The 25,569-nt window shown below is 44.6% G+C and overlaps 1 protein-coding gene across 2 annotated transcripts in view; it reads right to left on the bottom strand.

The window, feature by feature from the left end:
- Window positions 1-25,569, bottom strand: part of ASTN1 (astrotactin 1) — a 215,213-nt gene that overhangs the window by 61,177 nt on the left and 128,467 nt on the right. For both annotated transcript variants that reach the window (XM_081012041.1, XM_081012042.1), the window contains exons 9-10: window positions 1,506-1,580; window positions 746-883 (exon numbers count right to left, since the gene is read on the bottom strand). In XM_081012041.1, the coding sequence (XP_080868167.1) occupies window positions 746-883; window positions 1,506-1,580 (213 nt within the window). The remainder of the gene's footprint in view (window positions 1-745; window positions 884-1,505; window positions 1,581-25,569) is intronic.

Genomic DNA, 25,569 nt, shown 5'->3' with positions numbered 1-25,569 from the left:
GTAGTGATAAAGCGGGATATCAAATCCAAACTCTTCTTCTTCTTCTTCTTCTTCTTCTCGTGCTGCCCTCCCCAAATCTGAGCCTTGCAAGGGTTCTGTGGGGACGCGGCAACTGTGCACCCTTCAGTCCCAGCCTCGCACGAGCCCAGCAAGACTTGGATCTGGGGAGGGTGGCACGAGAAGGGTGCAATAGCCAAGCTGGCTTCACTTGAGCAGAAGCAGGGGCTGGACGAGCGCAGTGGGGTTCATTTGTCCTCTGCCCCTCGCCCTGCCCCACTGCCTTATTTCCTTTTGCAGGCAAGTAAGGCCTCTCCCCCTTTCCTCCGCCCTGCCCCCTGGCCTGCTGCAGGTTTTTGGAGGGTGATGCGTAAAGGGAGAGGAGGCTTGGCTGAGCTGTAAAAGGAGAGGGTTTCGCATGACCAGAGGAGTATGGCAGGGTTGGTGGGGCTGGCAAGTAATGCAAGCAGGGGCGGTAGTCCTTAGTAAAAGAGAAATAGGTCTCAATCTGTTGCCCAAATGGTAAGTGTGTCGTCTGCCGAACGTGCCCTGGGCTGCTGTCCTGTACCAGAGGTGTCTCCAGGGAAGAGGAAGAGAGATAAATGGAGCCACACAGGTGTCCTGGGAGAGAACTCTAAGCATGAGAGTGCAGAGAGGAAGAAAACGTAGCAGCTACTAGGGTGGGGAAACGGCTTCCTGAAACCTGAGCGACCCTTTGATCGTTCTCAAGCTTAGAACAAGCACGTACCTGACCTCCACAGCATCCTCCATCACTGTCATGTCTGTTTTGCACTTGGCTGATGGGTTGATGGCCAGTTCAGCAGGTGGGATGACAAAGCTCTTGCTCAACGGCAGCCACATCCCTTCCCCAAGAGTATAGGTGAATCTGGATTCAGAGAGAGGAAACCAGTTGGATACGTGGCCCAAGAATGCAAAAAAAAAAGAAGCAGCATTCATTGCGGACATGAATCTAGATGCAATTCTCTAGCAGGTTATGACTCAGTTGGCAGGACACTTCCTTTGCTTGTGTAATGTTCCCTGTTCAGTGACTGGCATCTAGAGTTAAATATCTCCAGGAAGAGGTGCTGAGGAACACTTCTGCCTGCAAGACTCTGCCGACAGCATCTGTGGTTGAAGGGCCAATGCCTGGATTCACTCTGAGTTAGCTTTGCTGCATTCAGCTATGTCACCTCCTAGCCATATCTGATTGGTTAAGCAGAAAAGTCACAGTTCATAGGAAGAAGTTGGGTTTCAAGACATAAACGGTGTTGCCAAAGAGGGCTGTGTGGTTGTGTGCACAAGGAGAGAGGATTGTCAGACGTGTTTTTTCTCTCCCCAGTAGCTCGTCCCTTTCATACTGAAAATATTCACTTGTGAATATTTGGTGCTACTCTACCTGGCATTTCCCTACTATATGCTGAGGCAGGAAAGGGAGAAAGAACAGCAGAGAACAAGGAGGGATAATATAGATGATTGGTCACTCTGGCTGCATTGAAAAAAAACCTTACCTGAATATCTTGTCAGAAGGTTGTTCTCCCAGCACCAAATCAAATCCACGTTGGAATATGGTATATGGCCATGGCCTGGAGAAAAACAAAACCACAGAAACCATGAAAGCTTTCTTTCTTGCTTGCTTGCTTGCTTGCTTGCTTGCTTTCTGCCTTACTTTCTACGTCACCAAATGGTTCAGGGGAAGTTACAAAAAATGTCAGAACTGGAACAACTACATTAAAACCATGAAATGAAAGCACAAGTCAAGCAGTGACAAAGCAACAGAGCAGAAGACCAGAACAGCAGTGCACAAAGGAAGACAGGAGATACTCACTCAACCAAAGGTTTGGGTAAGAGAAGAGTACACACCTCACAATATTTCACCTCATAATTGCACGTGAGCTGACAGCACGCAATAGCAGCCAAACACAAGACAGGACAGAGCGAGTGACTCTCCGACACAGATGGTTTGCTGTGGCACCCAAGGAAGGAGCTCCTCAACACCCTTCAGGCAACTTTGAGGTAAGTAAACACAGCAGATATATTTCTCAATGGAGTCCAGCACATAGCATGCTAAGTCCCACATGGGTGGGATGTTAGGCCATGGGACTTCCCAGACTCTTTCATTCACTTGTATCAGTGATGAGGAGGTTTCTTACAGTAACCCTGAATAGGAACTTAGGCTTGCAAAAAACAAACAAACCCCAAACTGATTAATAATGGACACTCCCACACTTATACTATAGCAATTAAATTTTCAATGCAAGAGATTCTACATTACAGCCTTCAACTTATTCACTATTCCCCCTCCCCATTTAGCATGTTTATTGCATCACAAACAAACAAACAAACAAACAAACAAACAGAGATAGATATGCCAGTCTCTCTCTGTTTTCACTGCAGACCTAATAGCTAGGGTGTGCAGATGCAGAAAAAGACAGGTTTCTTTCAGCACCTTTAATACGGTCAAACCTTGGTTGTCGAACGTAATCCGTTCTGGAAGACTGTTCAACTTCCGAAATGTTCAGCAACCAAGGCACGGCTTCTGATTGGTTGCAAGAGCTTCTTGCACTCAAGTGGAAACTGCGTCACACATTTAATTTCCGAAAAACGTTCCAAACCTGGAGCATTTACTTCCAGGTTTTCAGCATTTGGGAGCCAAAACGTTCCAAAACGGAGGCGTTTGGGAACCAAGGTTTGACTGTAGTTGTACAGAAGAGGGAATTCCAGCAGGTGTAGCTTGACCATATGTAACAGTAAAAGCATCTAGTTTGCTTTTAAAGTCAATACACATTACCAGCTTCAAAACTCAGTGAGGTCATTTCCCCATCCTGCCTCACATCACTGGATGCGTTTCCAATTCACCAGCTGTCTGTCTACACCAGTGTGTGGAGAGGGAACATGGATGTCTTCCTATGGCTTGCATTTTCAAAGTATATCAAAGCTGGTTTGGGGGGAAATGCAATCTAAACACAGTATTTCTCAAGGAACAGCCGGACAGATGTGGATTGTGGCTAATGTCATGTGCATTAAGAAGAAGAAAGCTTTTTGCCTCACCCAGGGCCGGATTTAGGTTTGAGGAGGCCCTAAGATACTGAAGGTAATGGGGCCCTTTATATGTCCAGCTGTCCTTTGTCAACAACAAATTGTCACTGTTTTTTGTGTTCAATATATGCTATATGGTAATTTATGGACAGGGGGCGCAGGTGGTGCTCTGGGTTAAAGCACAGAGCCTAGGACTTGCCAATCAGAAGGTTGGCAGTTCAAATCCCCGCGACGGGGTGAGCTCCCACTGCTCAGTCCCAGCTCCTGCCCACCTAGCAGTTTGAAAGCACGTCAAAGTGCAAGTAGATAAATAGGTACCGCTGCGGCGGGAAGGTAAACGGCGTTTCCGTGTGCTGCTCTGGTTTCTCCAGAAGCAGCTTAGTCATGCTGGCCACATGACCTGGAAGCTGTACGCTGGCTCCCTCGGCCAATAAAGCGAGATGAGTGCCGCAACCCTAGAGTCAGCCACAACTGGACCTATGGTCAGGGGTCCCTTTACCTTTAATTTATGGACCTAATAGGTATCTAAAGCCATTTGCCACTGTTGCTGTATGTATGTTTTATTTTATTTGTTTTTTATCTTATATTTTGGAAATGTACATCCAGTTTTTTCCCCTTGAAATTTTTTTGGGGGCCCCAAGAGAGTGGGGCCCTAAACTATAGCTTGTTTAGCTTATACATAAATCTGGCACCGGTCTCACCATAAGGCGAGAAGCTAGAGGTTAGAGAAGGGCTAACAGGAAGTACCGGTACATAAAAGGACTGTGCCTAAGCTATAGGTCAGTTGTGCTGACCAGCCATGCTCAGGGATTGCATGTCAGGAGTGGGCAGACTTCAGGCTTCTTGGATCTAATATTTTACTTAAACCCCAAGATCTACCAGCTAGAGCCAGGTGCAAAAGATATATAGCTAGAATTAAAGAGCAAGGTACTTCTGAGACTAGGGTTTTGTTTTTAGAACTGTGCTCACACTCTTTTCATATACCAAAGTCCACTCCCGGCTAGCTTTCTTCACCTCAGCAGCCTAATTTAGTTAAGTTATTGCTATGGTTAAACAATTAGGAGTGATAAACACATCCAAACTTCTGCCCCCCCCCCCAAATCCATCCATCTACCAGGAGATCCCAGTCTGTCTTCTGCCCACCCCGGTTTAAATCTTGTTCCCACAACTTCAGAGCTTCAAAAGACTTGCCCACAGTTCTCTGAAAAGTTGTGTGTTATCCTGTGGTGACATTGGTACAGCTCTGGCTGAGGTATAATTACAGCCCATGACTCATACAAAAAACACAAGATATTTTGAAGGGCAGCTGAAAATTATAAGGTGCAGCCACCATTATGAGTCAACCTCCAGCACAATAACCACCTCCTTTCCCCTTTTTCCTTTTTAGCATTCTTGTTATACTTGTAATTTCTGGCTGGATTCTGAATCAATGTGAAGATAATTCATCCATCATCCAACATAGGTGTTCAAAGGAAGGGATTTTAGCCATAAGCGAGAAAAAAACAGAGTTGTTCAAGAGAGCATGTGCATTCCAGGTGGTTGAGGGTAGTAGCTTTGGAGATGTAAGTGTAATAAATTGAATTTTTACACTGGTGTAGCTCAGTCGGTATAGCATGAGACTCTTAATCTCAGCGTTGTGAGTTCGAGTCTAACGTTGGGTGAAAGATGCCTCCTGCATTGCAGGGGGTCAGACTAGATGACCCCTGGGGTACCTTCCAACTCTACAAGTTGATTATTCTGTCTAGACTATCCAGGCTCACCACAAGTATTAGTTAGTAGGTTTAGCCTGTTCTCAGGTCTGTGACAGAACCCTCAAGGGAGCTAACAAGCTCAAAAACCATTTACTCCACTGACCATGAATCCAACTCAGGGGAGCTGCCTCTACACCAGCAAAGCCAAGTGGCTTTCTAAACTTCATGGGTGTAGAGTGATCTAACCCCAACTCTGCAATGAAAGGTTCATGAGGATCTGTCAGTCCCCTGGGCCTCATGAAGGAGGCTATCTCTTGCCTACAAAGCACCAACAACGTGAACATTGCAAAACGAAGAAATCCAACTAGCAACAGCAATCCCAGACCCCACAAATGGATACACTAGCCTATTTCTAGGCAATTTTGTATGTGTTCATAAGTCCACTTGGTCACATTTCTGCATTAATCTGTTATGCATTTGAGGAGTTTGTGGGTTTGTTTGTTTTAAAAAAGTCTGTATGAAAGGGTTAGGACCGATATGAGGGCCAGACTGCGATAGTGGCTTCACCCAGTGGTATATCGATGAAACAGACGTCGTTCCTGAGCCACTCAGCCAGCAACGCCGATTTCAGCATTGGGCCACTGGAAGCAGAGGGATTCAGGAGTAGCAGCAGTTCCACCTACAATATACTGCCAGGTGAAGCCACCAACATGCTCTGCCCCTCAACCACAGAGGGAGGGCCAAGCTGTATTGCTGGGCCAATGCAGCTTATTCCTCCCTTTGCTACTCTAAACTGCTACTGCCCCCAGGTAAGTGAACCCCAGTGCCTCACATGAGAGCCAGAGAGGCATGGGGCTCACTCAGCTGGGGGATGGGAGTCTTCCCGCCCCCCCCCCCAGCTGAGCAGTGCAAACAAGCTGTGTTGTCCTGGCCCCTGAGGCACTGGGGTGAAAGAGCAGCAGCTCCTGCAGTGAGAGCTGCGGTAGTTTCACCCTCGCAGGCTAGGGGTAAAGCAACTTGTTGTTTCAGCATTGCTGTGTATTGCCAGATTGCAATGTTTGACTGGTGATATATCACAGTGTTGAGAACCTCACACCACCCAGCCCTAAAGTTAAAGGACCTCTGACCGTTAAGTCCGACTCTGGGGTTGCGGCGCTCATCTCGCTTTACTGGCCGAGGGAGCAAGCATTTGTCCTCAAACAGTTTTTCTGGGTCATGTGGACAGCATGACTAAGCCGCTTCTGGCGAAACCAGAACAGCACACAGAAACACCGTTTACCTTCACGCCAGAGTGGTACCTATTTATCTACTTGTACTTTGACGTGCTTTAGAACTGCTAGGTTGGCAGGAGCAGGGACCGAGCAATGGGAGCTCACTCCGTCAGGGGGATTCGAACCACTAACCTTCTGATCGGCAAGCCCTTGGGCTTTGTGGTTTAGACCACAGCGCCACCCGAGCCTCCCTGGAGAGAGCATTCTACAAACAGGGAGCCACCCTCCGGACCTCTTGTGGGGGAGGCACATGAAGAAGGACCCCACATGATGATCGCAGGGTTCGGGTCGGTTCGTATAGGGAGAGGTGATCCTTGAGGTATTGTGGTCCTGAGCTGTTTAAGGCTTCATAGGTCAAAACCAACACTCTGAATTGCACCCGGAAACTAATTGGCAACCAGTTTAGTCGGACCAGGATATGGTACAATGGGCAGAGTGTCCCGCATAGACCACAGAGTTTCCTACTCAGTCATAATATTCATGGAGTGACTTTGGTAAGTCACTGTCTCTCAGCCTAATTGCTTGTGAGAATAAAAGGTATACGTTTTGAGAACTCTCAGTTTTCTTTGAGCAATGAAGCACACTGAGAAGACAATGTGGAACAGTGGAATGAGTGTTGGGACTTAAGAGTGGAGAGAAGAGATTTCAAACTCCCACTCCACCAGAAAACTTCCTGGTTGTCCTTGGAACGACTGATATGCTAATCTATTTCTCCACTTGCTGTGAAGTTTTAAAAGTTGGGGGAGCCAAGCACACGGCTTGGATGGACTTGGAGGAAGGGTGGAATAAGCAGACAGGGGAAGAGGAAGAAAGGAGATGGTGAAGGTAAAAAGGGCACTTGTGAGCCGTTCCACGTAATTAGGTATCATTTTGGTCAGCGATTCAGATTGAAGATAATTTCCCAATAAATACAATGGATGATAAAATGGTGGCGACTGTTGCAACAATAAATAAGCACTTTCATTTCTAACCCAAGTGTGACAGCACCACAAACAACAAAAGGTTGATTGCAGAATTATGTATTTTGATGTTGTTTCAAGTCATAGATATGACTGTACTTTTTTCTGCTGTTGAAATCGATGGCTGAAACGGGAAATTTTTTCATTCATTTTTGATAGCAGGACCAGCCTGAATAAGGCAAGATTTCCAAAGAGCTATACAAAGCGTACTTCATGGGCCTCATTTATACCTCTCAATACTCTGGTAGATGGGCTTTCTTTCTATTCTGCAGGCTTGCAGTGAGTGAGGAGCAAAAGATCAGAAGGACTATTGTTCCACAGACATACTGGGGTGAGCATTTTTTTAAAAAAAGAAGGGAGAAGTTCCCATTTAGGTGTGAGCAGGGCTGGATTTACATATAAGCTAAGCAAGCTATAGCTTAGGGCCCCACTCTCTTGCCCCCCCCCCATTTCACTATTAATATACTTCTTCTTAATTGTATTTCAGTTCAACAATTACTTTGCTAAAATACATATTTCATTATGTGCAAATGGCTTTAGATACCTATTAGGTCCATAAATTACCATATAGCATATATTGAACACAAAAAGCAGTGACAATTTGTTGTTGACAAAGGACAGCTGGACATATAAAGGGCCCCATTATCTTCAGTAGCTTAGGGCCTCGTCAAACCTAAATCCAGCCCTGGGTGTGAGGGGAGTGAATTAAGTCAGATAGACAACTCTGTGGAGCCAGGTTTGAGCAAGGCTCCTGTTAATACAGACTCACTAATGGTTCATTGTCCTTGATTACTGATTAGAACTAGTTAGTCAAAGTTAAGTATTTTTGTATTATTAGCAAAAGGCCCCCTGAGTTGGACTGTCCAGCTCTCCTACTTCCTCACTTCATCTGTTACTGAAGCTCTTGTGTCAGATTGACCCAAGCTAACCTTATTTCCCCAAATTGAACGTGACCTCCAGACCCTAAGGAAGAAATGAAGGCCACTTTCCCCATCACCTACTGACTGATTGTAGCTGCATTGTAGAACATATGGATTCTGGGTCCACAACCTGGCTTCTTCAGTGAAAAAGGATAGGAAAGACTGAGCTGCTGCCAGTCAGAGCAGGCAACACTGGGTTAGATGAAGAAATAGACTGCTAGAAAAAGGCAGCCTCTTATGTTCCAAACCCAGAAGTGGTTACTTGTCATTAGCAAAGGCAATGCCAGAACCACAGCAATGAATCATGCAGAGTTGAATCTTCTGGGTGAATCCTTTGGGCTGAGAGGAGTCTTTAAATGTTCAATTGATTTCTCTCTTGTGGTACGCTAGAGTGTTTTGGTACACAGGTTGAGAATTACTGGCCAAACCGAAAAATGAGTCTGAAAAGACACAACTTAAGAACTACCGCCCCATATCCCTGCTTAATGTGGATTATAAAATTTTTGCAGACATTTTGGCTAAAAGGTTAAAAAAAGTATTAGTGGAGGAGATACATAAAGACCAAGCTGGCTTTCTCCCGGGTAGACACTTGTCTGACAATACGAGGAATATAATCAACATTTTGGAGATGCTACAAGTGAATATTAATACTAAAGCTGTTTTAATTTTTGTAGATGCAGAGAAAGCCTTTGATAATATTTCTTGGAGTTTCATGAAGAAAAATCTTCAGGGGATGGGGGTTGGTCAAGGGTTTGAAAATGGTATAAGTGCAATTTACTCAGAACAAAAGGCCAAACTAATAGTTAACAATGTGGTGACAGAGGAATTTAAGATAGAGAAAGGGACACGACAAGGCTGCCCAATTTCCCCATTGCTGTTTATTTCGGTCCTGGAGGTTTTGCTAAATATGATCAGAAGGGACCGTCTGATTAAAGGTATACAGGTCGGAGCTAAACAGTACAAACTGAAAGCTTTTGCAGATGATTTAGTATTGACGTTACAGGAGCCAGAATCTAGTACTAAAAGAGTATTAGAATTGATTCAGGAATTTGGTAATGTGGCAGGATTTAAGTTGAACAAGTTAAAAACTAAGGTGCTTGAGAAAAATTTAACACCGATTGAGAAAGAGAGGTTTCAGAAGGAGACAGGTTTAACATTGGTTAAGAAAGTAAAATACTTCGGGGTTAACATGACTGCTAAGAATTTAAACCTATTTAAAGACAATTATGAGAAATGTTGGTCAGAAGTGAAAAAGGATTTAGAGATATGGTCAAACCTGAAGCTTTCCTTGTTAGGTCGAATTGCTGTTATAAAGATGAATGTATTGCCAAGAATGTTATTTCTGTTTCAATCATTGCAAATCTTGGACAAAATGGACTGTTTCAAGAGGTGGCAGAGAGATATTTCTAGATTTGTCTGGCAGGGCAAGAAGCCCAGAATAAAATTTAAAATATTAACCGATGCAAAGGATAGAGGTGGATTTGCCCTGCCAGACCTTAAACTTTATTATGAATCAGCAGCATTCTGCTGGTTGAAAGAATGGCTGCTTGGATTTAGAAGGTTTTAATAATGTTTTTGGGTGGCATGCATATTTGTGGTATGACAAGGTTAAAGCACATAAAGCATTTAAAAACCATATTGTCAGGAAAGCATTGTTAAATGTCTGGATAAGATATAAGGACTTACTTGAAAATAAAACCCCAAGGTGGTTGTCACCGATGGAAGCAAAGGCTCAGAAAAGGCTCAATATGGAGGCCAAATGGCCGAAATATTGGGAAATTTTGGAACAAGAAGGAGACAAATTGAAATTGCAGAGTTTTGAGAAATTAAAAGACAAAGTGCGAGACTGGCTTCATTATTATCAGATAATGGAGGCATACAATTTGGATAAGAAAATTGGCTTCCAGGTGGAAAAATCAAAATTGGAAACAGAACTGTTAGAACCCAAAACTAAGATTTTGTCAAAAATGTATAACTTGCTGTTGAAATGGAACACTCAGGATGAAACGGTGAAATCTGCTATGATTAAATGGGCACAAGATCTTGGACATAATATTATGTTTGCTGACTGGGAACAGTTGTGGACCACAGGTATGAAATTTACGGCATGTAATGCCTTAAGAGAGAATATTATGAAAATGATATACAGGTGGTACATGACACCAGTCAAGCTTGCAAAAATCTACCATTCGCCCAATAATAAATGTTGGAAATGTAAAGAAAATGAAGGTACATTCTTTCACCTTTGGTGGACGTGCCCAAGGATCAAGGCTTTCTGGGAGATGATATATAACGAATTGAAAAAGGTATTTAAATATACCTTCTTGAAGAAACCAGAGGCCTTTCTCCTGGGCATAGTTGGCCAATTGGTGCCAAAGAAGGACAGAACTTTTTTTATGTATGCTACTACAGCAGCAAGAATTCTCATTGCAAAGTATTGGAAGACACAAGTTCTACCCACTTTGGAAGAATGGCAGATGAAGGTGATGGACTATATGCAACTGGCAGAAATGACTGGCAGAATCCGAGACCAGGAAGAAGAGTCGATGGAAGAAGATTGGAAAAAGTTTAAAGACTATTTACAGAAATATTGCAAAATTAATGAATGTTAGAATGATGTCGGATAGAAACTAAGTGGTCTTTAGCCGAAATGTTATAAGGGAATATGAAAAAAAATGGTTTATTAATAGGTAAAAATCTAAAATTACAAATATTTTATGATTAACGATTAGGATACATAAAGAGGGGAGGGATTTGTTGATCTAATAACTGAATTGGAATACAAAAAAGGGAGGTGTGAGGAGGTCCTGGAAATAAGCAAATGAAGGCTAAGTAACGGAAGGAATGAATTGTTTTTAACTGTTTTTATTTCGTATTTTTCTTTTTTCTTTTTTTTCTTTTTTTGTCTTGTAATATTCTGAAAATCTTAATAAATATCTTATAAAAAAAGAGAGAGAATTACTGGCCAAACTCAGAAATAGAGTAAATTACAAACTCAGAAATAGAGGATTGTGAGGGGAGAGGGTTAGAATGGAGGTGGAGACAACACACCAAATGCTGGGCAGATATAAGGATACAAGCGCCAAGAGAAAGCAAAAAGATATATTTTAAAACATTTTTTTTGTTGGTGGCATCACTACTTTTGTCATTTCTCATTTTGCCTGAGAAGGAACCTCCCAGCTTGTTTTAAATGAAACATGGAAGCAACCTAGGTATTTACAGCACGCCTTGAGGAGAAGAAGGAGAAGGAGAAGGAGGAGGAAAAGAAAAGAGAAGAAGAAGAGAAGGAGGAGGAGGAGGAGGAGGAGGATGATTTTGGATTTGATATCCCGCTTTATCACTACCTGAAGGAGTCTCAAAGTGGCTAACATTCTCCTTTCCCTTCCTCCCCCACAACAAACACTCTGGGAGGTGAGTGGGGCTGAGAGACTTCAGAGAAGTGGCACTAGCCCAAGGTCACCCAGCAGCTGCATGTGGAGGAGCGGATATGCGAACCCGGTTCACCAGATTACGACTGAAACAGAAACTTCAAGAATTAAGCGGCATTGTGGTTGTGAAAAAACTGAAATTTTTGGGAGTCTGGTTGACAGCCAGAAACCCTAATCTATTTGAAGATAATTATGTTAAGATTTGGAAAGAAGTGAAGATGGGGAGGGATGAAACATTCACTTTTAGGGCCATTGTCAGCTATATTTTCATGTGTGGTGGACCTGCAGAAGGGCAAAAGGTTATTGGGAAATTGTTTATAATGAGTTTTTAAAAAATGATTAAAGTGATGATTCCCAAGAAACCAGAATTTCTGAAGGAACTGTTTGCTTCTGTGTGCTATGACGGTGGCAAGAACAGTCTACACGCAAAAACGGAAAGAAGCCCCAACAAAAGAAGACTAGCTTATGGAGACACTGAGATGGCTAGACCTACTGTGAGAATTAAAGAACAAAATGAGGGGGGGGGGAATCTTGAAGAATGGAAATATTTTGTGGAATATTTGTAAAAATATCATGGTCATGGTAAAACATATGCAGGATTTGAAGTGTAGTAACAGATGAGAATTAGCAGTTTAATAATTTAGAATTGATGTATATAATGGATAAAATGTAAGTAATATAGCAGCTTTATAAGGGAATAAAAGAATACTGTGGAAGGGTGGATGGGAAGTCAACGGATATGAAAGATTTGTTCTGATTGTATTTTAAAAGAATTTGTAAAAATTGAAAATTTAATTTTAAAAAAATGCAAAAAAGAGAGAATTCCTCAGAACATCCATATTCATCTCAAAATTCCACTGTAGACAACGTGGGCAGTTGAAGTCCCCTACCTAGCTTCTTTACCAGGGTTGATGAGACAGCTTGACTCATAATCTGCATACATATTTTCTATGGGTCCCAGGCAGAGGTTTGCAGAGATATGTACAACCCCCTTTCTAGAAAGTTACACCAGTCTTATCAATATATATTTTTACTTCTCTCAATACTCATTATATGTTTTGCCCTAGCAGAAACCTTTGAATTCACCAGGGGCTGTGAAGTAACTCTTCCAGCCGTGGGCAAAGTTGATTAGGCCTACAAAGAGAGTTGTCAACTATGTTTTCCACCTGCAGCAAAATTTCACGAACAGATGGAGAGCAATTTGAAAATCAAAAATCAGGGACAGATTTAAGGTTCTACACTTTAGGCAGGAAGATGCACAAATACAAGATGAAAGACACCTGGTCATAGTAGACCACAATCTTAACATGAGTCAACAGTGTGATGCAGCGGCAAAAAAGCTAATGCTATTCTAGCTTGCATTAACAAAAGTATAGTGTCCCAATCAAATGAAGTCATAGAAGCTCTCTATTCTGCCTAGGTCAGATCACACCTGGAGTTCTGGGTGCTACTGTTTAAGTAGGATGTTGACAGGCTGGAACGTGCGCAACCAAGATGATCAAGAGGAGGGCAACCAAGATGATCAAGAGTCTGAAAACCAAGTTGAGGGAGTTGAGTACGTTTAGTCTAGAAAAGAGGAGATGTGATAGCCATCTTCAAATATCTAAAAGGCTGTTGCATGGAAGATGGAGCAAGCTTGTTTTCTCCTGCTCTGGAGGATAGAACCCAAACCTAAGGATTCAAATTACAAGAAAGGAGATTCTGGCTAAACATCAGAAGGACCTTTCTGACAGTAAGAGGAAAAAATTCCCCTAGAAGGTCATGGATTCTCCTTCCTTGGAGTATTTTAAGCAGAGGGTGGATGACCATCTGCAACGGATGCTTTCATTGAGATTCCTGCATTGCAGGGGGCTGGACTCTACCACCCGCAGGATCCCTTCCAACTCTACAGTTCTATGATTCTACGCCCCCATTCTGGCAAATCCAGAGCAATTCATCATACAGAGTGATTTGAGCTAAGACAAGTACCTACTTCTTATTTTCGTGCTCTTTCATGGCATACTAGCAACTGCCTTACAGCACCCACTTTGTGAATTATAGTAGTTCTAGGAAGTAAACTCATGACCGGTGCCATTCCATACAGGAGTTTTGGCAATGGTGGATGGAGTGGAAAGTGCAGACCAGTTTTGTAAGTTCTGCCCCCAGACTCCTAGGGGAGGAGGCTGCCTGTGAATGACTTTGATGCTGAAGCCTACAACAAACACTGGGTGGAGCATACGGGGGCAGGAAATGGAAGAACCAAGGCCAAGAATCCATGCTGATGTATTGTCCTAACTGCTTTTTCCAGCACACAGTCACTCAAACACTCTGAAATGTCTCGTGCCCCACAGAGCCTCTCTTTTCTCATCATTTTGACTACCATCCCCCAAGGAGCCATTGGCTTTTCTTTCTCCGCACAGTGAGAACTCTGGAGCTGTTGTGCTTGTTCCCCAAAATGAGTAACAGATGGATGAACATTCTCTGTTCAACCCACCTTTTTAGTCGATATCTTTTGCCCCCTGTCGTTTATGTCACTTTGTTTTTCTCCCATCTTCCTTTCTCTCTTTAGTGTCTCTCTTTTCCCTTCTTTCATGTTCCCTGCAGGTTGCTTGGTGCTACGATTCCATACCTCTTGGCGAGTATTTCAGCTGCCTGCTCTTTAGATCTCACAAAAGGAAACCGGGGCTGATCAAACACAATTCAGTGCCTGATGAGAGTGGATTAGCCCTAGTGGGAAATGACAGGTCTAATATTTTTGCTCAGGCTTCTAAACTGAGTGTAAATTCAACCCTCATAAAAGTCAGTGACTGGTGGGGCAGAGATAAAACAAACAGATCAGGCTTGTGCATCGTCAACGCTTCCACGAATCCACAGCACAAGGAGGTGGGATTCGGTAGCTGGTGCCAAGGATTGCAACTTTATTTCTTTGTGAAGTATGTCTGTAGCCCTTGCGGTTCCCGGAATCGCTTGGGAATAAGAAGGAAGTAGAAACAAGGTCCAGAGGGTACATTTTTAGTCCATTTCCTTCCAAGGTGTACTTCTCTGTACCCCTCAACTGTCCCGCTTTAAGTAGGACATCCCAGAATTACAGAAGAATTACCCCCTCAATGTCATGAACTGGCAGGACAACAGGGAGGGGGAAGAAGATCCTGGTGAGGGGTGCAGGCACAACTGGTACATATCAGGGCACGTTGAAGATGGAGAAGGGGAGGTTGGAGGGCTTAGGAAGTACTCATGGGATGGTGGGGGATGGTGAGGGGGCAGCCATCAGTTCAAGAGAGTCAGAGAAGGGGGACACATCACCAGAGCCAGAGGAGCCCCCATCTCCAAGAACACAGTGGGCTCTGAGCAGTGCCGGATTTACGTATAAGCTAAACAAGCTATAGCTTAGGGCCTCACTCTCTTGGGGTTCCCCCCAAAAAATTAAAGAAAAAAAACCTTTGATAAAATACATATTTTGTTATGTGCAAATGGCTTTAGATACCTACAGGTAGTAGGTCCATAAATTACTTTATACTATATATATATATATATATATATATATATATATATATATACACACACACACCATATACTTTATACCATATATACCATATATAGGGACGCGGGTGGCGCTGTGGGTAAAACCTCAGTGCCTAGGACTTGCCGATCGCATGGTCGGCGGTTCGAATCCCCGCGGAGGGGTGCGCTCCCGTCGTTCGGTCCCAGCGTCTGCCAACCTAGCAGTTCGAAAGCACCCCCGGGTGCAAGTAGATAAATAGGGACCGCTTACTAGCGGGAAGGTAAACGGCGTTCCGTGTGCTGCGCTGGCTCGCCAGATGCAGCTTGTCACGTTGGCCACGTGACCCGGAAGTGTCTGCGGACAGCGCTGGCTCCTGGCCTATAGAGTGAGATGAGCGCACAACCCTAGAGTCTGGCAAGACTGGCCCGTACCGGCAGGGGTACCTTTACCTTTACCATATATTCAACACAAAAAACAGTGACAATTTGTTGTTGACAAAGGACAGCTGGAAATATAAGGGGCCCCATTACCTTCAGTAGCTTAGGGCCTCATCAAACCTAAATCTGGCCCTGGCTCTGAGGCATCCAGAACAGCGGGAGGTTGCATTCCAGAAAACTGGGGCAGGCAAAGGAACACAGAGCAGCTCACTACTTGATCAGGTGGGGATCTTGGGGCTTGCTAGCTCTCAGAGGAGTTCCCTCAGCTGGATCTGGCTCAGGGCAGGTGAGAGTTACATGCCTTGTCAAGTGGAGAGACCCAGCTGCTCAGCTGGAGCAAGCAAAGATGCTTCAATCGAGATTCAAGACAGAAGGGGAAGCAGGGCAGAAGCTCTGTGTCTGCTCAACTTTCCACATTGATGGACCACAGTTTGGGTATTCCAGAAGCTCCATGGGACTGTGTTTTTGGAGAATGATCTCCAGGTTCCCTGATCCTGGATCAACTGCAGCAGCAGGAGGCTGGTCTGACTGTTGGACTTTGGACTTACCCTACTGTATCAAAGCTGGACCATTTTTCTTGATCTGTTGGACTGCTGAACTACAGGCTAGCATATGGGACTGTGTACACTAATAGGTCTTGACACCTTATATGTCGGAGTTCAGGACACACAATTTGCACTGGGGCAATATTAGGGTTGCCTTATTTTGAAGAGCAAAAAAGAGGACACCTCAGCGGCGCTTGGCTTCATGGGCATTATAAGTCAAGGGTGGGGAATCTGCAGCCATTCAGATGTTACTGGACTACAACCCCAATTATACCTGACCAGCAGCCATGCCGGCTGGTGCTAATGGGAACTACAATACAACAATACCTGTCTCTGTACATGTAAGCACTATTTTGTTATCAAGACAGCCACTGACATCTCTATGTTCCATCCATTTAATCTAAGCTAATGGGCATCACCATGTAAATTGATCTGTCAAGTTTACGCTTACCTTGAAAAAGTCAATTTCACTGAGTGATGCCTAGTTCTAATATTATGATCATCTTAATATCTTGCTCACTTGAAGGACAGATCCTGAAGCTGAGGCTCCAATACTTTGGCCACCTCACGAGAAGAGAAGACTCCCTGGAAAAGACCCTGATGTTGGGAAAGATGAAGGGCACAAGGAGAAGGAGACGACAGAGGACGAGATGGTTGGACAGTGTTCTCGAAGCTACCAGCATGAGTCTGACCAAACTGCGGGAGGCAGTGGAAGACAGGAGTGCCTGGCGTGCTCTGGTCCATGGGGTCACAAAGAGTCAGACACGACTAAACAACAACAACAACAAATATCTGGTTGCAAAATATGCATTAGCAAAATACTTTGCTTTCCACCAGTGGGTGCAGCTAAGGCTAGAACCTGAGTCTGAAGCCCAGGCCTCTTTGGTCCAGACCCCCTTCATGGCCATCACTCCAGTGGCAGGTGATGGAGGCAGCAGCAACGGGGCCCTGCGCCAGTATCTGAGTTGGCATGGGTATGTTGAATCCCACAGACTCCATTCCTTCATCCTATTTTGATGAAACATTTTATAGCCAAGGGGCACCCAGCCAGGCACATACATGGTTATAGATGCTCATTTGATTATCTTGACTTTAAATATGTATATTGTACTTTTCTACCAGAAAATGATATTTATTCCCAAGTAAATGCATTTAGCACTAGGGAGCAGAAGCAAGCTTTGTTTTTTTCCCATAGTCTTGATGGCACTATAATTTAAGTGAATTTAAAATGTGAAACTGCAAGTGCTCAAAACATTTCATTTCATTTTTTTATATATTTTGTTGTATCAGAGTCAGCAACTTAGGTTCCTCAGGCCCAGGGGCCAAATGCTCCGCTTCACACCTTGCCCTTGGGAATTCCAGGTTGAATTCTCCACACAGTCCTTGGATACTTTTCTTGCCTGTCTGCAATGTGTTTTTGAGAGGTGATGATGCCCCCTGCTTGCCTGGATGCAGGACAGAAAGAGCCGTATATGTATAGCCTTTGTGTGACTGACATGTAGCCAGCTGTACAAATATGAGGGACATGTTGTGCTCTTTCTGGGGTAGTTTGTCCACCTTTGGTCATCACCCTGCACTCAGCTCTCACCTGTGGTTCGTAGAAGCTTGTCAGCATGTGACAGCGGCCACATCCTGGGAACAGCTTCAACTGGCTGGCTAAAGCAAGTGAGGGTAGCTGATGGGTCTTAAACCCTTGGTGAGTTCCCCTGCATGTAAAGACAGGGTCCAGCGGATTGAGTGGACGAGATCAACAGTGGGGTCCAACAGTCAAGAAAGCAGTTTCTGCACATGCAGTAGAGGAAAATGAGGGGCAAATGGGATTCATTAACCTGGGAAGGTAGCTCTTAAAAGGGAAGGAAAACTCTGGTCCTAAACTTCCAGTGCCTTGTTGGATATATTTGGGAGAAGAAAAGGCTAAGTAAAACTTACACAAATCCAGAATGGTGTCCCTAGTATGGTTGGATGGTGTATTGTACGTCTCCTTCTGGCAACTCCTGCAGCCAAGCTGGTGCCAAACGTATTGCTCTGCTTTCCTCTGAACCACACCAGCGAGCCCAAGAGAGAGATCTTGTTGTCTGGGCAGCCCAGGACTTCCATGCGCACTGCCCAAGCTTGCAACCCGGGGAGGTCACTCCATGTGACCATCTAAATGGGGAGACTCAAAGGTCTCTTAAATCCAGGGTCCAGACCCACCATGGCTTTCCATACAGCTCAGAATCAACACTTCTACATATCCTACAATCTCACATATTTTTATGCTGCTGGATGCTAGTACCTATTTAATCATTCTATAAGATGTACAGAACAAGAATGGTTTATAAAGAATAATCAGGGGAGCAGAGAGGGAATAGCAGCAGGGCAAGAAAGCAATAGTCTTCCAAATGGTTTGTTTATCTGGCTTTGGCTTGTGTTCCATGTTGCTGGAAGCAAGAAAGTTTCTGAAAATTCACTTGGAAACCCATGCTTTGAATTTCAGAAAATGTTAAAAGCAGTATTTATTATGCTGCTCCCATGCTACCTGTTTACTAAACCTTGCACATGAAAAGGTCCGCTTCCTGAGATTACGTGGTCTCTTCAGGGCTTGCTAGAAGCTGCCTGAATGCAAATTGTCCTAGGTTTGATCCTATGGTGTCATTATTCTCTGAAAGGAGCGATAGCAGCCTGCAATTTACAGGAACAAATCAAACATTCAGGATAAAGCCCAGGTTCTCAAAGGAAGAGGAAACCTCCCTGAAGAAGGAGCTGACAGTTCTAAGGAGAGGCGTGGATTCTGGCAGAGCAGAAGGGCAAGAAAGGTGAAAAGGAAAGGAAGGGAAAAAACCAAGAAGACAGGACAAAAACAGTGAGCACTTTCCCAAGAAGTGCTTTTGAGTGGAGGTCTCAAAAAGGCCAGAGCCTTGAAAAGTGATCTGAGAAAAGTAGGGCCACTCTTTCATGAAGTGCTCTAAGAGGGATTTGGTTTGCTCAAAGAAAATAAAATCTTAGTCAAAATAAAGGATATCCATCTTTCCATCTCAGACATTCCCCAAGTATCTGATAGCCAAGGCACACTTTTCTGAGTTAAAATTAGAGGAGCACTTCACTCTTGTACCTGACTAGGACAGTGTGTAGAAGTAAGAATTGTGCCCCCCTCAGGAGCACTCCCACCCCCTGGTCACTAGGAAGCCCGGTCACCAGATTGCTCAGAAGCTCAGAATGGCACCCTTGAAGCTTCTATATCATTCTGTGCCAATGCAACTGGTGAAGCATTTCCAACCATTGAATACTGCATGGGGATGGGTAAAGTGGAAAGCAAGGACTTACTACAACACAGAACTGAGAGTAGCCAGCGGGGTTGGTTTTTTTGCACCAAGGCTTTTGAGTAGAAGCAGTCTATCCAAGCAGTAAGAACTTGTAGTTTCAGTGCGGGGACTTTAAAGGTCCACAACCATTCCTAACCTGCCCTTGTGCTGCGTCATGGAGTAAGAAGAGGAACTGGAAATGACTAGTCAAGGAGCAGAAAGTGTCCCTGGAAGAGTCTCAGCTTGTAAACTGTTAATTTGACTGTTAAGAATTCAAAATGACACAGGCAAATGAAAGTTGAGAGCCAGGAACGCCAGTTTGGCTCCGCAACTGTGGGTGCCCAGGGCCATGGGTGCCACGCAGTGTGCATGGGCCTGGCGCTGAAATTTGTGGGTGCCCAGCCCCTTCATGGGGAATTTTGTGGGTGCTCAGGCACTCAGGGCCCCAGGGAGTTGGCACCTATGTTGAGAGCAGTATTGAGCTGAAGGCTGATTTTCTTCATTGCACATGTTGCTATCTCTCTTTTATTGGCCAATTTTCCCTAGGGGTTGGGAGAGGGAGGAACTGGCACAATGAGCTGCAAGGAAGAGAAGCAGAGATAAACTGTAGAAGCAGAAATAGGCTGTATGATCCCCTCCATCCGTCTTTAGAGAAGACATCAGAATTCCCAGAAGTGTGAACAAAGGGTGGAAATTCCACAGTAAAAACCTAATACGGAAGCACCTACGTGAAGCCAGGTTTACATATGGCTACTTTTCACATGATAGGTGTCTCATGGCTGTAGCTACTGCCAAGATCTTTAAAATATCCACCGGCACTTTTGATAATGGCCACCAGGACAAGACTTTCTCTACTGACTTCTGTGGGACTTGACAGTGGGGGGGGTGCCTGGTGTTCATTTTCTGTAAGTTCCATCTCCACTTTGATTCTATATGTTGCCCTTCCAAGAATTATTAGTGATTGGTTTACTGCCCTGTAGCTTTGACCACATGCCTCATCCTTTCCCCAATATCCTAGAACAAGCAGCACCTGACCTTTCTAGGTTCCATTTGACGTTTGGGAGTGATCCTCTGGCCACAGGCAGAAGTTCTCCCACAACTCTAGAGATTCCATAGAAATCTGGAAGTGCTGCTAAGCCTAGTCTGACACTGCAAGAGGGAGTTGTATAACTTAGGCTGGTATAATTTTGTTCTGTTGAATCAAATCCCCAGAGAGAAATAAAAGGAAAGGGATGCAATGATTTAGAGAGGAGGTAAAATAACCAAGCCGGCCATCCCAGCACAGGGCAGGTTCTTCTATCTCTTCCCCTTTTCCCTCTTGTTTCCTTTTTCTTGCAGATTTTTAAAGCCATGGGCTCTGCCAGCAAAATCAGTAAGTAAAAAGAAGAATGATGTTGCACCAGAAGTTTAAGTCCCTTTACCTCAAGACAGTTTTGGGGGGGGTCAAATTGAAACCTTTGAAATGGCCACCTCCAATTTGCCACCCTCAAAAAGACCGGCAAATTAGGGGAAACTGTTCCAATGCAAGCCCAACATTTACACGTGGCCAAGGAAACACAAGCAAACCTAGCTATTCTTCTGAACTGGTTCTGTCTCTGGAAGACAGAACCATTCTCCAACTACCACACCCCTTGTTATGTGAGGGATTGCAGTCAAACTAACCATGCATTCTTGCTGTTTAGTAACTCTAGGGACTAACAACCACAGAGCTGCAAAGTGCTAGATAGACAGGTTGCAAATAAAAGCAATTTAATTGACAGAGACAGAGCTCTACGTCATGTCACTTCCCTTGAGTTCTCTGGTGGTAAAAGGACAAAAAGGTTTTAATCTTTTCTACTTCCTCTTGATTCAGAACTCAATTTCTTTTCCACTATGCTTCTGAGGCAGATGGACATCTATCTGGTCTCTGCTCCAGCGGAGAATCCATTTTGAACCCAACCATGTATTTTGTATTCTAGAAGTAGAATTTGCCTGCCTTGTTTTTGTTATTGGCAATGCTGGAATTGAATGCAATTCAATTTTTATGCTTACTTTACAGTCTATTGCATGATTCTTTTATTAAAAGGGGAAATCCAGTCTGCTACCACAGACTGGATAAATATGGGAAGGCTATACAGCCTAGTCTCAAAGTTTCTACATTAATGCTGAAAGGGATGATGTTTTAAACTAAGCATATTATGTCTAAACACTACACTGATCACACTAAACATTCTGCTCACACAAACGAGCAACAGGGAGGGTAGACTGTAAAATAATACATTCTGTTCTAACTACAAAATCCACCCAACAGATTAAAGTAGCTACTAGTCCAGAGACCATGCCATCAGTCTTAGAAAAGCTGAAACTGAAAGTCTTCAACCTCTATATCTGATTAATCTAGGAGCACTAGTGGTTCAAAGAAGTGAGTTTAAGAGCCCCTTGGCTCTAGTGGCTTATAAACTGGGGTCCAGGAACCGCCAGCAGTCCAAAAGTCACTAAATATAGAAATTAAGGGGAAGAACAAAGTATTGTTCAAACAACTCTGCAACATCAAGTGTTGATGAGCTAACGAGAAAGGGCCATCACAGATACAATACCAGACAACTTCTCACATCCCCTCAACTACAATGCTCTTCAGTGGGCTCAGTCCACACCCAGTTGCCAATCATCAAAGTTTGGTTCAAAAGACATACATATCACTTGATTTATCTGCATTTGATTACCAAACATTTGATAGACAACTGACAAAACTCTCATGAGGATGACGATGTTTGAGGCAATGTGATATTACCAGAGTTATTTTCAAAAGTTCCAAACAATAATATTTATCACAGCTCAATGCATTTCATAACACAAACTCTTTCTTCAGGGGCAATCTAGAAATAATTAAGAATTTACAGCCAACTACTGACTTTTCAACAAATACAGGACTCAACTCTTTCCCCTCTATTTTGTCATGCAGCTTTACCTTTGCTTCTTAAATTTTTCCAGAGGGTATGCCAGTTTCTGGGCCAGCTCTACTAGGTAGACAGCTGAAAAGAGTGAGGGCCATAGAGGGTGAAGTTCCACTAGCACTGGATTAATTCCACCCAGTCATATATGTTCCTGAAAGGCTTATTCAATGAACAGAGAAAAGTAGGTTCCTAGTGTCTGTGGAGCAAGCACGACAAGGGTGAGGTGCTATTGAAGTCCTATTGGGGATGCTATAGCTTTATCACACATAACAAGAAGTAGATCCTGGAGGCTCCAGGTTTATGTGACAACCCAACCCAACCCAACAGTAAGCTCAAGCAGAGAAACAAAGTGATATATATGCATGTGTGAACCAGGACCACGGCCCAGTTTGTACATTTGCTGGCTCCTGAGAGGGGCCATTGCTATTGCACACATGGACTTTGTGAGATTCCCTCCTGAGCCTCAGGCCTGCCAGTTCCCCTACACCCTCCTGTGGAGGATCATATCAAGACCACCAAATATAAGAACAAGGCCCAAATTTACAGTAATTGTATGCCTGCTTATATGACCCCAGTCCTCAACTGCATTGCGTTTCTTTTTCAACTAAGATTCATGACTCTCAAACTCTATTACTTTTGAGCATTCTGATTCTCAGTGACTCGGTTTTCTGTTGCTCACCCTCTTCTACCCCACCCTCTTCTGCCACCCCCCAGCGAGGTTATTGTGAAAAGAATGCTAATGCAGACACTTTTCTCCCTGGGACGCAGGGAGCTGCAAAGCAGAATGAGAGAGACCCGGGGAGGAAAGGAGAAGGCAGATCTGAAAGGGAGGGAAAAAAGAAGCTTTTCATCTCATCGTCCTTCAATTTTGCAAAGCTGAGGCAAACAGCAGGGCAGTGTGTGTGTGTGTGTGTGTGTGTGTGTGTGACTATAAAAAGAAGCAACTATAAACACTGGGGCAAGAGTTGGGTGGCAGGGAAGAGCTTGAAAAGAGAGTGGAAATGCAGTGCTAGTAACCATCACTGGTTCCTCAATCCTTTTGCACTACTGACCCTGGCATCCCCATCCCCTGTATCCAAGATACTGAATACTCCTGAGGCAAAGGGATGCACGCAGCAGAACAAAAAGGGGCACCGTGGGAGAAAACAGAGGAAGTGGGAGCAAGAAAACTGAGGAATCTCCAAGGAAGACATGGGAGCCGTTTTAACCAGCCACACCAAACCTCAGTCCACAAGGGAGCCAAGCTCAAGTGGAGCAGCTGGATGGGCAGTTGGCTGTAGATGATGAGCCCATCTTTTAACTGAATGAATGTCTTCAGTGCCACCTCTAAGGTCATTTCAACAGAGCTGCCAATTTGTGAGCCAGTTGTGGCCATGTGCTATCCCACAAGCCTCAGTTCTTCCTCTGCCCAGCACTCACTGTATTTACCAGTTTGCTGGAAAGGCTGGCCAGCATTGACCTGGGTCCTCCTGTGACACTTTGCCATGCCTAACCTTGACAAGGCCCTCCTGGACACCCCTGCCAACCAAATCTAGGGGGTGAGTGAACCCTGACTATTCTGTTTCTGGGCTGGCATGGCAGCTGCCTACTGCTTTGCCACCGCTGCCATCAGACACCTGCCTACACAGCCCAGGAACAAATCTGACATATGCCTTCAGTGCTGGCTATAGGGAAGCTGCCATGGCCAGGCCAATGGCTTTCTCTTTTAAAACTCCATGTCTGGCATCCCCAAGTGGACCGGCAGCTGCTACTCACCTCCTTGGATCAAAGTGCAGCAGATACTTTAGAGAGGGGGCGGGTATCAGCCCAGTTGGGTTTCAGCACCTCAGCACCATGGTTTGCTTCTCTGTGTTAGAGAGGAGGAGAAAGGTGGGAAGAAGGGCCTGCAGTTCCTCATATCTTTGCTGTATTCCTTGCTTGCCACAGGAGGAAGAGGGGAGATGGAGAAGGCAGAGGCAGAACAAGCGGTAACCCTTGTGCCTCTCTTTCTGAACAGGAGACTGCACCAAACTGGGTGCCCAGCAAAGCAGAACATCACAAGATGTTAGTGATCCAATTTATTGCATGAAGAATCCTTCCTGGGTCCCATTTTTCTTAGATTGCCCAAGATTTGCTAGTTCCAAGTTGCTCACTTTTCCAAGCAGACGTTGTGACAGAGGGAGAGACATCCTCTGACCAGAGCTGGGAGGGTCCTGAGGGCATCAGTCCACTGGACAAGTTCAGTTAGGGAGGGCAAGACTGGACAAGATACATGGGAGGAAGGGAAGGAGGAGGGGTAGAAAGCAAGAGCCTCCTCTACTCACCAAAGCCATCATCCTTTTAACAGGATGTGCACACAAAGAGGGAAGCCACAAAAACATTACCGTGTATGGTATTCTCCAGAAAACGCTTCCTAGAGTGCTCCTGAACATGTGCAGAATGTCCTTTCTATATCACTGAGTATCCACACACACAATCCTCCACAATATCAGGCAAGGGAGGCAGGAATTCTATCAAGATAAGTCTCAAAACCCGCTGTCCTCTTCAGCACAGAAGAGAATGAAAAACACTGCTCATTGACACTGCCTTGTTCTGGGCAGATGTTCAGCACTCACACAGTCTTCTCTAAAGCAAGGGAATGAAGCTATGGCCCATGTCTAGAATCTGGGGGCGCTGGTGAGGTGACAGAATCTGCCTGGGGAGATCTGTGCTGTCTGGGTTCATGACCCAGTTTACTTTGGCCAGCTGCAGATCACTTTGTTTCCATCCTCCTTCAAGTGACACGCCAGCCAACAGCCCATGAAGCCCATGGCAGAACGGAAGGAAGGCAGCAGAGGGTGACAGCAAGGGCAGCAGCACATTGCATGCCCTCCCTGGGCTACGTAAAGGACACGGGTGCCATAATAAGAACATGCTTTTACAAATGTACACTGGTGTGTGTACAGGTGTACAGCCTTTCATAATCTATTCTGGGAGGTCTCTGGGGAAACTTAAGGAACATACATACATACATCCACGTGTAAACATCACTTGATTAATTGGTTAAGTCTGTATATAATTGCACAAGAGCAAAATGACAGCTAAGGAAAAGAAAAACATTCTTTCTTTGTCTTTAAATGTGGTGCATGCGTTGAAGCAGTGCCTTCCTATTATTATTGCTGTTGTTATTATTATTGCCCACGCAGTGGGGAGCTTGGCCAGCCGATGCAGCCCTTGGCGGCCACATCCACCCAATACAGTGGTACCTCGGGTTACAGACGCTTCAGGTTACAGACTCCGCTAACCCAGAAATAGTACCGCGGGTTAAGAACTTTGCTTCAGGATGAGAACAAATCACACAGCAGCAGCAAGAGGCCCCACCAGCTAAAGTGGTACCTCAGGTTAAGAACAGTTTTCAGTTAAGAACGGACCTCCAGAACAAATTAAGTTCTTAACCCGAGGTACCACTGTACTGGCTGGACAGCCATTCAGCGAGGGGGCTAGGGGTCTGGGGGGCTGCAGCAAGCCCTGGCTGTGGTTATGGGGGCCCTCTGGGGGCTCATCCACACCTAGCTTTTGCCTTGAGCTTTCTAGGAACAGGTCCGCACTTAAAAGCTCCATGTCCAAGCACT

Source organism: Podarcis pityusensis (genome assembly GCF_964106645.2).
Source record: "Podarcis pityusensis genome assembly, chromosome: 6".
In the NCBI taxonomy this organism is placed as follows: Eukaryota; Metazoa; Chordata; class Lepidosauria; order Squamata; family Lacertidae; genus Podarcis; species Podarcis pityusensis.
The sequence above is the reverse complement of the archived record's forward strand: the minus strand, read 5'-3'. Positions and strand labels throughout refer to the sequence as shown.